Here is a 15203-nt window from a genome sequence, read left to right on the forward strand (position 1 = left end):
TAAAAAAATTTAAAAAAAAAAAAAAAAAAAAAGATGCTAACAAAGACAGAAACCTGAGCTCAGTAAAACCAAACCTAACACTCAAAGCAGCTGCTTGTAATGCTGACTTCTGGGAGCCCAGACACAGACAAGTTCCCCAAAACCCTTCTCAGGCATGGTTCCCGGGAGTGTTTTCCAAGGCCCCACCTTACCTCCATGCTGTGGACCTCCACCAGGGCAGGCTGGCCTTCGGAGGGCAGGTTGGGGATCACCTTGATGAGCTGACCGCCAGGACCAAACCTGGCACAGAGATGTGGCACCGAGAACTTCTCAGGAGACGTTGGTCTCGACGGGACTATTTAGACAGATCGGACAAGAAATGAGCAGCATGTCACTTCTGTGCTCCTGCACCTGACCCACACCTCATGTTTCCCACTTCCGGGCGACAAGACTGCAATTTGATGGTGCAGAGCACCCAGCAAAAACATAAGACCAAGGCCCCCAGGCAAAAAAGGAGACTCTCATGAGGTGAGGCCTCAACAAGCCAAGAGAGTGAGAGTGCAATTTCACACATTTGTGGTTTTGTTCCACAAGAGACACAGGCCAAGCACTCCTGAGGGAAGGCTGGCAGGTTGCACAAAGCACAGGCCTGGGAACACAAGTCCCCTCTGAGATGGCTCACTGCCTAGTCAGGGCCAGGAAGAGAGACAGCCACTGCAGGGTCTGGTGACAGTGCACGTAGGGACAGACACACCATCCTCACACACACAGCCCAAGTGCAACCCGAGGGAAGAGCGGGGCCAGGACTGGCTCCCTGGTTCTAATCTGGAGCAGTGCCAGGGGGCAGTTCAGCACTGCCAGGCTGCACCTTGCTCGGCAGCAGGCCAGGAATCCACAGGATAGCCGTAATCTGCAAAGCCATGAGCGCCACCGAAGTTGCTGCCATAGGTACCGTAGGCAAAGTCCCCATGGAAGGAGCCTGGGGCAGGGGGCGCCTCAAAGGGGCCAGCGGTCACATTGTGGCTTCTGTAGATCTGACTCTTGGAAGAGAAAGCAGGTGGGAGGGTGAGCTCCACAAGGCCAGGAGGGCTGTGTGCAGGCTGGGACCGCGCTGGGGCCTGCAGGGTGTACCTGGTGTGAGTGGGAGCTGAGGCTGCTGCGGCGGCTGGGCAGGCTGCGTGCTGAGTGCTCGCTGTGCACACTGCGCCTGTCCACCTCCTCCCCGTATGGGTCCCTGTGGGGCTCTGCATCATCATCGAAGCTCCCGGTGAAGCGAGGGTCGTACCTCCAGTGGTCATCGCCCTTCTCAGGTCTGCAGGGAGCCACACCAAGGCACGGAATGGGAGATACCCACTGCAGGAAGCCCCCACCTTGATGGCCCGCAGCCCCATCACAAGGCACAGGGCTGCACCGAAGAATGGAGCTGGGCCTTGCGGCAGCCCAGGCACAAAAAACACAGCCCAAGGTGTGGCCTCCGGACTCAGAGTGCAACCCCTTCTCTGGGACAAAATGGGGCCCTGAAAAAAAGGGACCTGGGCCCAGAAGGAGCAGGCTACTTTTCCTCTTCCAGGATGCGATCGAACCACCAGTGGCTCCTCCCCAGACACCCTGGCCACAGGTCTTTGATTAAGCCCAAGACGCAAGGGTGGAGCACCCAGCATCCCCAGTGCACAGCACCAACCTGCTGCCGTACGAATAGCTTTCCTTCCTATGTGGTTCGTACTCAGAGTCATACCAGTACCTCCGGTCCCAGGTGCGGGGATCCCGGAATCGGGAGCCATAGTAGCGGTCCCAGCGGCCCGGGTCTGTGAGGGAGGAGTGCAGGGATCAGTGCTGGCACACACCCAAGACCCTGGCTCCATGGAAGCAGCTGCACCTCCAGGGCAGGTGAGGCGCCCAGGCTCGGAGGGAACCGCCTAGCAGGTTCCAGAGTGACATGGAGTTGCTGTGTCCTAATATGTGGTGACACCCTATGGGGGCTACCATAAGTACAAATGGTATTGCTTAAAAAAAAAAAAGAAAGAAACTAGCCAGGTGTAGTGCACAGCTGTAATACCTGCTAAGGAAGGAGGATCCCAAGTTTGAGACCAACCTGGGCAATGTAGCAAGTCTGTCTCAACATAAAAGTTAACAAAGGGCTGGGATAGGGATCAGTGGTACAGTAATTGACTAGCAGAGGCAACCCTGGGTTTAATCCCCAGTACTGCCCAAAATGAAACAACAAAACGTGCTAAAAGTCTTACTTTCTTTTTCATAGCTACTATTTTTCTCTTGTGATGCTGGGGATCAAACCCAGGGCCCTTCATACACTGGACAGCTACAGACCTCCAGCTTCAATTACTACTATTAATCCAAGACAGGCGTGGTGGCACACTCCTGTCATCCCAGTACTCTGGGAGGCTTAGGCAGGAAGATTGAGAGCTCAAGTCCAGCCTGAGCAACTCAGCAAGAGCCTGTCTCAAAATAAAAGATGAAGAGGCCAGAGATTTAGCTCAGAGGTTCCGCAGCCTGCCTGGCAAGTGCAAGGACCCAAGTTCGATCCCCAGTACCAAAAAAAAAAAGTTACAGTTTTGAGGTAAGGGATTTAGCTCAGTGGTTTCACCTCCTGCCTTGCAAGTGCAAGGTACTGAGTTCGATCCCTGGTACCACACACACAATCAATCAATCAATCAATTAATTAATTAAAAGATTAAGAATAGGGCCAGCAATTTAGCTGAGTGGTTTCATCACCTGCCTCACAAGCGCAAGGACCTGAGTTCTATCCCTGGTACAAAAAAAGAATAAAAAGGGCTCAGGATATAGCTCAGTATGAAGGCCCTGGGTTCGATCCCCAGTGCCACACACACACACAAAAGTTAATTCCCTGACTATAAAATTAATTCCTTGATTATAAGTTTCCTGTGACATTCCTATGATCCAAAAGACATTAAAAAATAATTTTAACATTAAAACAAAAGTATTTTGCTTTTTTTTGTGTGTGTATTGGAGATTAAACTCAGGACCTTGTGATTGCAAGGCAGGCATGGTGCCACTGAGCTAAATCCCCACCCTTCTGTTTCATTTTTGAGACAGGGTGTATGTAGTCCATGCTGGCTCTGAACTCATGATCCTCCCACCTTGGCCCCCCAGGTTCCAGGGTTATAGGCGTGATCTACTATGCCCAGCTACAAGCTACGTTTGAAAAGGAATGTGAATGCTGTGAGCAAGCTGGAGGTACCACTTTTGGGAACTGTATGCAGAATCTACTTAAAACAGGTGCCAACATCCAAGGGGAAAGAGCCATCCTGAGAAGTAGAAGGCTAGGTGGGGGCACTGTCTGGGAGCAGCCAACAGGGTCACAGGGGACCCCAGCTCCTCCAGGACGTGGCTATCTGCAGCCCACGCCCGGGGCAGGCAGGCACGGAAGCCCTGTGGAATCCTGGAGGTGTCTTGCACCGGCAGCATGCAGGCCCATATGGCTGGTGTGACCAGAGTATGGCTTTCCCCCTGCTCACATCCGGGCAGCCCCAGGGCCGCAGCAGCTGCAGAGCTGTGGGTCAGTCACTGTGCAGCTGCCAACGTGACAGCGTTGCATGAGACCCACCTCCCAAGGAAAGCATCTGCACCACGCAGAGGGACACGGAGAGGAGCGCAGTGTGAGGCATGCAAGCCACCACCCGATGGGCACCCACAGGCCGTCTCCGGGCAGTGGACCCTAACTTACCTCCGTAGTCGTACTGGCCGGAGTAAAAGTTGGCATAGTAATCACTCTGGCTGCTCCATCCACCCTTGGAACTATAGTACCCTTCAGGGTACCCTTGCCTGGAAAGCACACAGGGCTGTTAAGTACACATTATCCCCGAAGACATTCACAATACAGACTGCAAACTACACTACAGTATCAGGCATTTGTCGAAGCACTCTGGTCATGAAAATCTCTACTCAGAAGATCCAAATGGAGCCAGGTGTCATGGAACACACCTGTACTCCCAGCTATGCGGGAGGCTGAGGCAGGAGGATTGAAAGTTTGCAGCCAGCCTAGGCCACTTACTGAGACTCTGTCTCAAAAACTAGAAAAGTAAAACAAGAAAGGGGCTGGGAGTACAGCTCAGTGGTACAGTGCCCCTGGGTTCAACCCCCAGTACTGCCCCAAAAGAAAATCCAAAACGGCAACAAGGATGAGGTCCTGAATTCCCACCACGAGGGTAACAGAATTCAGCTCAGCAAAGTCCCTATCTGACAGGGCTCAGCAGAAGTGAGCTGACCCTTCTGGTGTCTAGTGCCACGTCCCATAAAAAGTTTCTGATTTGCTCAGCACCCTCAAAGTTCCCACTGCAACAGCTGTGCGAGTGTGCCCAGCTGGCCTCGAGTGCCCACTGAGAGGGGCCAGCATGCGGTCCAAGACAGGGCCGGGGGCTGTGCCCAGGCCACCCACAGCCTGACCCAGCGCCAGCCAGATGCACCTCACCAATCCACAGCTCCACCCCTAACAACAGTAGAGGGGAATTTAGCAAAATGATCGAGTATAAGGGATTCTGGTGCTTTCAAGATCATGAAAAAATTTAATTGTGCTTTTAGTTTGCCTAATAGCAAGTTTCATGCACTACCTGACTTTTTAAAATGTGACCTTCCTCAGCGTCTTCAGGAAAGGTCACTCAACCTAGCACCTGAGAGGCCCGGCCACCGGTGCCCTGCTCCCCATCTGCTCAGCCACAGGAATGCCAGCAGCCTCCCTGAAGGCCCTGGGGTTGCCTAGACCATTCAGCTCTGCATGGCAGTGACAGAGGGAAAGCAAGAGCATGCCATCTCCTTGGCTGGCTTCGGCAGCCCATAGAAATGGAAAACACACAACCAGCCCATACAGGGACCCCGCTGCTCCTGCCATGCTGGGAAGGAGAGAACGGAGATTCTGTCCAGGATATGACAAAGTCACTGAGCCACAACCTAGCTGGAGCGATCAGCTGCACACACCCACAAGTGTTCGGCATGTACCTTTGGACCAAGGTACCCCAGGGCCACCTGAGCAGGCAAAGGTTCACAGGCAGGGCCTTCTGTCTAAAATGCTTAGGCCTTTGCACGTTAGACCCCCCCACACGCCTGCCAAGAGGCACTGCTCCTGGCTCCGATGAGGGGCCACGGCAGTGACCAGCACCAACACCCCATGACGTCCCCAATTTTGCCACCACCCAATCCTGACCGCACAGATCAAAAGCAGCCTCTCGGGGATGTGGGAACGCCAGCAGACTTTGACTTGGTTACGTAAAGGGTCCCTTGGCAGAGGGCACCATGCTCCCATGTTCTCCAGATCTCTGCCCTGCAAACTGGAGAACAGGGGCCTGTACCCACAGGCTCTGGGCTGAGAAGGAGAGGCAGGAACAAAGCACGGGAGCCAGCCTGAGGGATGGGAGGACTGCACCATGTCGGTGACCCACCCTCAGTCCGAGAGCCCTGGACACCTGCTAGGACCGCGGCCAGTGGCAGGAACACTCCTGACCAAGGTGGGAATGAACATAGGCAGAGGTCACGGCTCAGCCCGTGGCTCTCACAGGGCCTGGCCTGCCTGCGGGTGGGGCCACATGCCAGGTGACCAGCTCAGCGTGGACTACAGGTGGCAGTGTGCTCAGTCCCATTTAATATCACCGCCTGCTGGGGGTGAAGGGAGGGCAGAAACAAGGGGAAAAAATGAGAACCAAGACCTATCATGTAAAGGTACAAGATCACCTAAAATGTACCAATAAACTCAATTTAAAATACACACACACACACACACACACACACACACACACACATACACACACACACACACACATATCACCGCCTGCTATTTTCCATCCTGAAAGATGCTCACAGGCAGCAAGAGGCCTGTAGAATCCTCTACGGCATTTTCTAATCACCATGTCATCATCACACAAGCATTAGCAATGCAAGCACCAGCCTGGGGTTAGGGAAGCAGCTGCGGGCGGGGTGCAGGGCCCACCTGGCAGGGGGTCGGTCTGAGCACTGACTCGCCCGGGAGCTGGGCCGCTCTGGCTCGGGATAGCGGTAGTTCTCGGTGTACGCTGATGCAGAACTGTCGTAGGGCCTGTAACGGGGCTCATACAGGCCATAGATGTCCTGCGGGAGGAGGGTGAACACATCAGAGCCCAACAGAGCAGCCACATTCCCAACAGCAGGACCAACACAGGCTTCCTTCACGCGCACAGAAACCCATGTGGTCCACAACTCCTGTTGTCCCAGCACTCCGAGAGGCTGAGCCAGGAGGACTCTAAGTGCAAGCCCAGACCAGGCAAGTTGGCAAGACCCTATCTCTAAAAAACAAATAGGGTTGGGCTGTAGCTCAGTGCAAATGCTCTGGGGTTAATCCCTAAGAACGCAAAAGGGAAGAAAAAACAACAGCCTACAAGGCAAAGTCCACGTCAACATGCAGGTAGCAGAGCCTCCCAGCACGGCCAGCCTAGCCCTGCTCAAGGGGCCCCCTGGAGGCCAGTGTGAGGTATCTGCCGACTGAAGTGGAACACGTGTCCTGTCTCAGCTCCTGCCTCAGGCGAGGAACAGAACAGGGCTCTATTTGGATGGGTCCTATAGCCTGGGTAGCCTCAAGAGGACGGCACGGTACTTGTGCAAGGCTCTGGGTCCCATCACAAAACCACCAGGCCCCAGCTTATCTTCAAGGAGGCGCCAAGTGGATGTGGAGATGGGAAGAGAAGCGATTGGTACAGGGGCAGCACCAACTCCTCCCACTGCACCTACGGCCACCTACACCACACTGTGTGAAGTCCTGGGAAGGGGTGTGTTCTGCCCATGCCTACAGACCATGGAGACAAAAAGAGGAAGTGATACAGTCTTGTGCTTCCTTGTGAGAGGCCCAGGGAGTCTGTAGCTCCCCTCACTCCGCTGGCCCTGGGCTCCAGCTCAGCTGAACACACCAGTGCTGAAATATCGAAGCCCCCAGCCCTTTCCTTCCACGCCTAGGATGCCGGGCTACAGGGGATGCAAGTGTGCATCAGTGTGCAGATGCCCCGCGCTGGAAGGGAGGCACAGCCTGGGGCCAACACGCAACCAGCTGGCTGCCAATGGCGCTGCCTTCTACCTCAGGGAGCTGGATCAGAGCCAGAGGTGAGGGAAAGCAGATAACAATCTAGCGTGTCCATTTGGACCATGCTTTTTCAAAATGCTGCAAGACGAAAGAGAACCAAAATCAAACAGCAGCGATGACCTGCATCACTGCGACAAGAGCAAGAGAAGAACAAGGCAGGGCCTCTCCACCCTCCAGGGGTGTAAGCCCATGTGAGGGAAGTCTAAGGACTTCCCATCTCTCTTTGCTAGGGCCAGTGGATTAATACTCTGGATCTAACTTTCCCTCTCGATACTTTTATTCTTTAGGAGAAACTAAAATGATTCTAGTTATTCCTGTTGCTTCCTATGCTGGCTAACATCACACACAAACTTCCCAAAATGCACACCACGAAGCTATGCCCTGCAAAGATCCTGCAGGGTCCAGGAGATAAAGGGAGCTCTCTGTCCCCTAACTGGAGACACTGGGCCACACAAAAGAGACACAATACTACTAAACCTAATATGCTAACGCTCGGAGGGGACCCTCAAGAGGTACGTGTGGTAGGGGAGGGCTTTCCTAGTGTCACTAGGTGGGTCTGGGTTAGGCAGTTGGGTCACTGCAGAGGAACACACAAGAAAAGCCCAAAAGGTCAAGCAAGGGAGAAAAGTGGCTAATGTTGGAATTCACTCTACCTGGTAACAGAGGGAGGCCGTCCCAGGGTCCGACGGGTATGGTGCCGGGTACTGAGCTTGGTAGGCATCGTACAGGGGTCTGTAATAGTAGTAGGATGCCAGGTCCTGTGGCGGTGGGCCGAATGCACTCGAAGGTGGTGGCTGTAGCCACGGCTGCTCAGGCCGCATGGCTGCCTGGCTCGAGTCGGTGGACACAGCTGACACGCTGGAGGACCGGGGTGGCTGAGGTGGCAGCTTCTGGTCTGCATTGGCCATGGCCGAACTAGTTGGTGTCTGGGCTGAGTTCTGGGACTGTCCTTCTGTAGGGGGACTTTCTATATTTGAAGCTGCTTGGGGCACCTGTGGGAGAGAAGCCTGTGGCTGAAGGGGCGCCACCTCTGCCTGGGTCCTGAGGCCTTGCTGGTCCTGCGCATCTTCCCTCACCTGCTGGTAATGGCCTGGGTCACGCACCCCAGGCCCCGACTGTTGGGGAGGATTAGCAGCAGCCTGCTGGGCGGTTGGGCCCTCCAAATGGGATGGGCTGTACAGTCTCGCAGGGTTTTCCAAAGTTCTGCTCAGTGTGAAGTCTAAGGCTCCAGCAGCCTCTTCCCGGTTACTGGAGTGATTTGCCTTAGTGCTGCTAGGCACCAAGGTACTGCTTGCAGGGGGGACTAACAACACACTGGTGCCTCCGGCAGGGCTATTAACAAACTCAGGAAGAAACTTTTCTGAATTATGAGTCTTCTGCCTTTCTAGAAGTGAGCCCTGAGGAACTGGTAAGGACAGTGGCTGCACAAGCAAATTAGCAGGCTGATTGGAACTCATTTCAGAAGAGCCGGGCCCCTGTAGAACATTACTCTGGCCGAGACCGTTAGGCAGAGACAAGCCAACCGCAGCACTGGGTACAACTCCAGATGAAGCAGTGTGTTCACCAGAATCAGCACCAAGAGCCCAGCTGCTCACTGTGGATTTGTCCCCCACCAAATCATCTCCCCAGGACTGATTTTTCTCAGTAGGATTCAGCAAGGACACAGAAACATTTAGGGGTTGAGCCAAATTATAGCTTTGATCAGGCTGGGCAATCAAGACCGGCTGATTCTGCAAAGCCTCAGTGGGTGGCGAGGACAGCAAACTTGCATAACCGGAACTTGCCTGGGACTGAAGGGCCTCATCGCCACCCACCTTGGGAGGGTTCTCCAGGTTCTCAGAAGCACCCGGGTGGGCTCGGCTCTGCAAGGGGTGGACAGGACCTGGCTTCCGAGACGGCTGCCCAGGCAGCCCCTCTTCCGGAGGCTGAACAACTGCTGGGGGCTGAGGCTTTGCAGGTACGTAAAGTGCAGGAGCAGCAGGGGCTAGGAGCACATTGCCGCCAAAGTCTGCCAGCTCATTCTGTGCCCAAAGAGTCGTTGCGGGGCTCTCACACTTCACGGTCCCCTGGGCCCTGGCTGAGGGCCTCTTCTCTGGAGTCGGGCGCACAGTATCCAAGGGAGGCGCCATGTGTCCAGCTTCCCCAGTCGGAGGCAGAGGCTGGGGGCAGGCCTGGGGTGCAAACAGAGTCTCCATGTTGTCTGGAGGCTGCTCCAGGTTGCCCAGGGAGGTGTTGGGCGGTGTAGCCACAGACCTGGGCTTCTTCACACACTCATGGGTGCCCCTCACTTCACCCACCACATTGGCACGATCCGCCTCAACTGGCTTCACCCCGACTGAATGTGACTTTACTGGCTCAAAAGAACTATTTGCACTTGTCTGGAATATCCCTGTAGGTTTTGGGGGACTTGGGGTTGAGGGCTGGGACAAGGTGCTATAGTAATTCTGGCTCCCACCGACCTCCTCTATCTCACCTCCCACAGGAGAACAATCAATTTGCTTAAAAAAACTGCCTGTCGATTCATCTTCAGGCTTTCCCACTTCCTGCTGGATGAACGTGCCCACCAGCTCCTGTGACCTGGCCGATCCAGGGAGACTCCGGTGGCTCTGGCTGCTGTAGCTGGATGACAAGCTGTCAGATCGCACTGGGTGCACAGGTGTGTCTGGGGCCTCAAGATGCAGCACCCCACCTCGGGTGAGGCCCACAGTACCGTGCCTGGTGACAGGTGGCATGGGAAGGGGCCCGTATCGGAACTGGTCACTTGGGGAGGAGGCGTCCAAACTTAGGGGCTCACTTGGCAGAACTTCCTGATTCTGAATGAATTCTAAATTTTCGACATTCTCGTACTGTGAACTGCCAGTGCCATAAGCCCCTGCGCTTGCTGTGTCACCCCAAGTGTCACTAGCAGCACTGTCAGTGGCTTGTCTGTCATTTTGGATGCTTACAGACTGAGAGAAATAAGGCTGTGTGTCTCCTTCCTGCTGTGTGGTCTCGCCATGGGATCCCTGGAGAAAGGCCTGTTGGACACTGCCAGTGACGTGTGCGGGGCGGTGCAGATGGCCCAGTCCAGGGCTGGGGGAAAAACCATCAAAGTCCAATCGTCCAACAGAGCCTGTCTTTTCAGATGAGAGATTCTCCTCATTTTCGGTCTCTTCCCCTTGGAAAAACATGGAGAGTGTTCCTGAGGCTGTTTCCAGTGGAGCCTGGCCAGTCCCAGCCCCTGGAGGATAATGGGTGTGGTTTTCAGGGCTGTTTCCCAGAGTGAGGGGATTCCCAGGGGCAGGGTCCCGCAGATGCGCTTTATTCACTCCTGGATTCTGCCTGAGCTCCTGATTTTCCCACATATTCCCAATCCTGGAATTGTGCCCAAATGAATTTTCTGAGTGGAAGTTATCTGCTGAGTGGTTTCCACTTTGCAAGGGGGTTACCTCGCTTCCTCGGCCACTGGCTAAAGGCGCTAGAGACCCTAGCTGGGTATGGGGCTCACAGGCAGGACTGTGGTGCAGGCTTGATGGAGCAGGGAAGTGGGGAGTGCTGGTGGCCTGGGGCCCAACACTCTGGACAGGTCCTTCTGGGCAAGGCAAGGGATGCTGCTGGGAGGGCTGGGGGCTGCCCTGCACTGGCCCCCACTGTGCTGGCATCTGGGGCCGAGGCTGGGGCAAGTATGGGGATGCTGCTGCTGCTATGGCTGGGGCCACCCCACCGTCACTCAGCGTGTGCCCGCTCAGGGCCTGCTCAGGCCCAGTCCCACCCCCATGCTGGTGGCCCCCGTGAGACAGGTCAGGACCTCCTCCTGGAATGTGGTGGGGTGGATGCAGCGGAGTCAGAACTTCAGACCCAGAGGTGGAACTGATTTCAGCAGTTCGGCACATCTCGTGCCCTGGGAGCGATGCAGGGACAGATGCAGCAGGAAAAGGATCTGCTCCAGGCTGTGACAGAGGTCCTGGTGGAGACTCCTGGGGTCCTCGGGTACCATCCTCAGCACTGGCGTGAGGCATGGGCAAGCCAGACCACTGAGAAAACACTGGCAGGGCTGAGTCATGCCCGGCTGGCAGGCTGCTCCTGGATGGACTACCCAGAGCACTATTCTGGAGCATCTGTCTACTAAAAGCAAATGGATCCGTGACTGGTTGTTGTGGACAAGGTGGAGCCGTCAGGGCACTGCTACTGGCCAGCCTCCTGTAGCTGCTGCTACCCCAGAACATGCTCCGAGGAGTCCCAGCCGGAGGGGGTCCAGCCATGCCAGATGGGACCGTCTGAGGTGGAGGCTGCATGATGGGTCTCTTCCACAGGAGATGCTGCTTACAGAGGAGGCAGGGTAAAGCTCCTCCTTAGGATGAGCTGGAGAAGAAAAAGAAAAAGTGAACACGAAATCCATATATTTAAAGTGCTGACTGTAATTACAAAAACTATGGCCGGGCGTGGTGGTGCACGCCTATAATCCCAGCACTTGGGAGGCTGAGGCAGGAAGATCACTGTGAGTTCGAGACCAGCCTGGGCTACATAGCGAGTCCCAGGTCAGTCTCAACTACATAGCGAGAACCTATCTCAAAAAACCAAAAAAGAAAGAAAGAAAGAAAGAAAACTATGATCAACTATGGGAACAACACACATGACTTTCTTTCAGTCATTCGAAGACATCTCTCTCCCAGGCTCCAACCCAGCAGAGGATGTTCACCCTTGAGCTGCTCTGGGGACTCTGGAGGGAGCAGACTCAGGACACTCAGCTCGACCACTTGCTGGCCATTGGCAATTCCCACTCATCCTGCCCACTGCTTTGGGGCCCTCACCAAGGCAGGGAAGAGGTATAAGGTGGCTGCCACTATGCAATCCTCCCCCAAAATGCTTGCTAATCCTTCATATTTCCCCACAAATCACTGCTAGATCCAGAGAGAAGCAACTCCACTACTAAGAAAGCCCACATAACATACTTTTTACACATGCTAATTTTAAGTCTGGGAAACAAGATGGAATTTCTTTGCTCTTCTGGTTTCTTTAATGAAAAGCATCACATAGTGTATAATTATAAAAGCTACTAAATGTTTCTTAGTTCCCTGCATAAAATGTCTCACTTTTCCTATAGTGACTGTTTTCCTCTGAAAACACTGCAACAAGTTTTCCTGTGATCCTGAAGTTGTAACTAGGCCAGGAGAAAAATCTCAAGGAAATTTATAAGCAGATTCAGAACTCTAGGGCTGACTGAATTCACAAATTTCCAACAGGAAGAGTTCAGGTCTCTTCTAGAAAATATAGGGCAAAATCCTCACCATCACAACAGTGTCTTTTGTGGCTGGTTGGTTTGGGGTTTTTTGTGGTTTTTTTTTTTTTTTTTTGGTACCAGGAACTGAACTCGGGTCCTTGTGCTTGCGAGGCATGAGGCAGAACCACTGAGCTAAATCCCCGGCCGCTGTTTTGAATAAAATACAGTAAATGAGATCTTGACTAACCTATCTTTTCAAGGCAGAAATTCAAGTTCTACATCTTGCAAGTCCTTATCTGTGCATCAGTCCATCTCCCCAGATATGCTTGGCTAATTTTAGAGAACATTAAACGGAAGGGAGAAATTGTGGAAGGCCTTTGGAGTTTAACCCGCACATCTCTTAGTTCCCAAGTCTTTCTGACAAGAAGAAAATGATGTGCTGCCACCTGCCTTGCAAGCACAAGGTCCTGAGTTCAATCCCCAGTACAGAAAAAAAGAAAACAATGATGATTGTGTTATAAATAAAACCACTCACTTATATGTGTTTCTAATCCCTTCCTGAAAACTAGTCTTATAAATCCATTAATTCACTGATATTAGCCAAGTGGGGCAGGACATGTTTTATGATCCCAGCTACTCAAGAGGCTGAGGCAGGAGGATCACAAATTCTAGGAAAGCCAGAACTTAGTGGGACCTTGTCTAAAAGTAAAAAAGGGTGGAGTTGTTGCTCAGTGATACAGTGCTCTTGAGTTCAATTCCCAGTAGCTCTAAGAAATTTTTTAAATAAAAATAATTCACTCAACACTACCCATATGGTCAAGAGGGAACCTTTCCCAACTGTAAGCTCAATGACATCCACTCGAGTTCCATGCACCCTACAAGGACCAATACCAGAGCATTCCCTTGGTTCTGAGCTGGCATCCCCTGACAATTTACAGCTTCACTTTCTAGGGACCAGAAGCAGAGGCCCGGCCTCCTCCCTTCTCCAGGAGTCCACCCAGTGACAAAGCCACCATGCACACAGCAAGTCCTCCCAATAAGGGCAGGATACAGATGTCCGTGTGCCTCCTGAACCCGGGTACAAAGAGGAAAGGGCTTCTCAGGTCCTCAGCTTAGTTAGTTACTAGTTAGTTACTTAGTTATTTTAAAAAGTTAAAATAAAATGAAACACAGAGCACCAACTTAGAGGATTCGTTTCTCAAAAATTACTGTATAGTGAGACTAAGCGTCCAGCTGGGCGGCTCAGGGAAGCCACTTCTCTTCTGCAACACACTGGGTGGAGAGGCACACAAACTCCAGCCATAAAATAAACAATACTATGATTTTTTTCCTCAGGTCACTGCTGGGTTTAATCTTATGAAACTGTACTCAGGGTGGCTACTTAATGGGAAATCTTAAGACTTAAATGTTCTCCTTGCAGAAATTTAAAATTGTTTTCTAAAACCTACTAGACTAAGACTTGTTTTATAAGTAAACAGCAACTGATAGCCACGTAGCAATAAGCCAGTCTTTTTTTGTTTGTTTGTTTGTTTTGGTTTTTTGAGACAGGGTCTCACTATGTAGTTGAGACTGACCTGGAACTCACTATGTAGCCCAGGCTGGTCTCGAACTCACAGAGATCCTCCTGCCTGAGCCTCCCAGAGTGCTGGGATTACAGGTATGCGCCACCACACCCAGCAATAAACCAGTCTTATATGGAACATCTTATGACTTGCACATTACTCTTTTCACCCTCATCAATACACAGTAACAGAAAAACAAGGAACTGCCTAATATTTCAAGTCAGAGGACCACAGTCACTTCTCTTCTGTTCAGCAAGTCACCCAGCTGCCAAAAGGCACCTGTTTCAGAGACCGGCTGGTCGTCTTCAAGATGCATTATTCATAAACCCAGCTTTTTAGCTCACCTGCTTTTTGTCCATGGCAGTACTTACCCAAGGCCATCCGCAGTGTGAGTCTCGGACTAGAGGGCTGAATATTTAAACCTCTCCCTCCCCCATTCTTCCTCATTGCCTCTAGCTCTAAGGGTGCAGACCCAAAGGAGCACTAAGCAACAGCTCAGTCTCTGATTACCATCTCCTTCACAGCGGTGGCTAGTGACCCCCCTCAGACTAGGGACACAAGACACAGGCCCAATCTTCCCAGCCAGAACTGGAACGAAGGAAACTCAAATGTTTTAGAAGGCAGAGGAGTCTAAACACTGCTAAAAGTGACAAAGACCCACGAGGACATTCGGACACTCAAGAAGGATGTTTACAGAAGCAGAATGGAATCATACTACAGCATACACAACACCTAAGAGAAAGCTTCCTAGACAATCTGAAGATTCACTGCTACGACAGAGAGATAACAGTCACAGGAAGAAGAATGAATCACTATTTTGCCCCGTTTCTTTGCAAGACACCACCAGCACACAAACCTTAAGGAGTCAGGGACAAAAACCGCAGGCAGGCTGCATTATGCTGAAACTTCAAAAAGTACCACGCAGAAACTACTGCCGGTAGTTCTGCTGCTTCTTACTACATAAAAGAGCTCTCTGGCTAACACCTGCATCCTACAGATTTGAAAGGAACTCTTAATGAGCAATCTATGCCCAATCTACCAGCCACTTAGAGGCGTTTTTAAGCGAAACAACAAAAACTGATTCCAAGTGGTTTGGTGTCTGGAAGCTCCGCTGTAACATTTGGGTTCCTCTACCTCTGATGGAAAGCACCGTCCTCGACCTCCCTTGCGACATCTGGCCACCCTGCCAAGAGATTACAAATAATATCGCTGCTCCTTGGTGCAAATGTCAATGCACCCACATCGCTGAAGAAAGTCTTTCGGCAAAAAACACCCGCAGAACCTCTGGCACAAAAAAACACGCTCAACCCCTACAGAAACTTTCCAGGGGTCCCTTCGTGTTAAACAGCGGAGGCGCTGAGCGCCGGCCAGGGCCGGACACTAGGGG

The 15203-nt window shown here is 52.5% G+C and overlaps 1 protein-coding gene across 8 annotated transcripts in view; it reads right to left on the reverse strand.

The window, feature by feature from the left end:
• Nucleotides 1–15203, reverse strand: part of Sec16a (SEC16 homolog A, endoplasmic reticulum export factor) — a 32664-nt gene that overhangs the window by 16722 nt on the left and 739 nt on the right. For 3 of the 8 annotated variants that reach the window (XM_010608869.2, XM_010608865.2, XM_010608863.2), the window contains exons 2-8: nt 7708–11395; nt 5936–6072; nt 3683–3780; nt 1661–1784; nt 1111–1291; nt 848–1019; nt 192–334 (exon numbers count right to left, since the gene is read on the reverse strand). In XM_010608869.2, coding sequence (XP_010607171.1) covers nt 192–334; nt 848–1019; nt 1111–1291; nt 1661–1784; nt 3683–3780; nt 5936–6072; nt 7708–11328 — 4476 coding nt within the window. In that variant the 5' untranslated portion in view covers nt 11329–11395. Of the gene's footprint in view, nt 1–191; nt 335–847; nt 1020–1110; nt 1292–1660; nt 1785–3682; nt 3781–5935; nt 6073–7707; nt 11396–14160; nt 14182–15203 lie in introns of those variants that run through there. The other 5 variants (XM_010608871.2, XM_010608870.2, XM_010608867.2 and 2 more) reach the window with 5 other exon arrangements.

The sequence above is a fragment of the Fukomys damarensis genome, unplaced genomic scaffold, assembly GCF_012274545.1.
Source record: "Fukomys damarensis isolate Sample0158 unplaced genomic scaffold, DMR_v1.0_HiC HiC_scaffold_36, whole genome shotgun sequence".
NCBI lineage: Eukaryota > Metazoa > Chordata > Mammalia > Rodentia > Bathyergidae > Fukomys > Fukomys damarensis.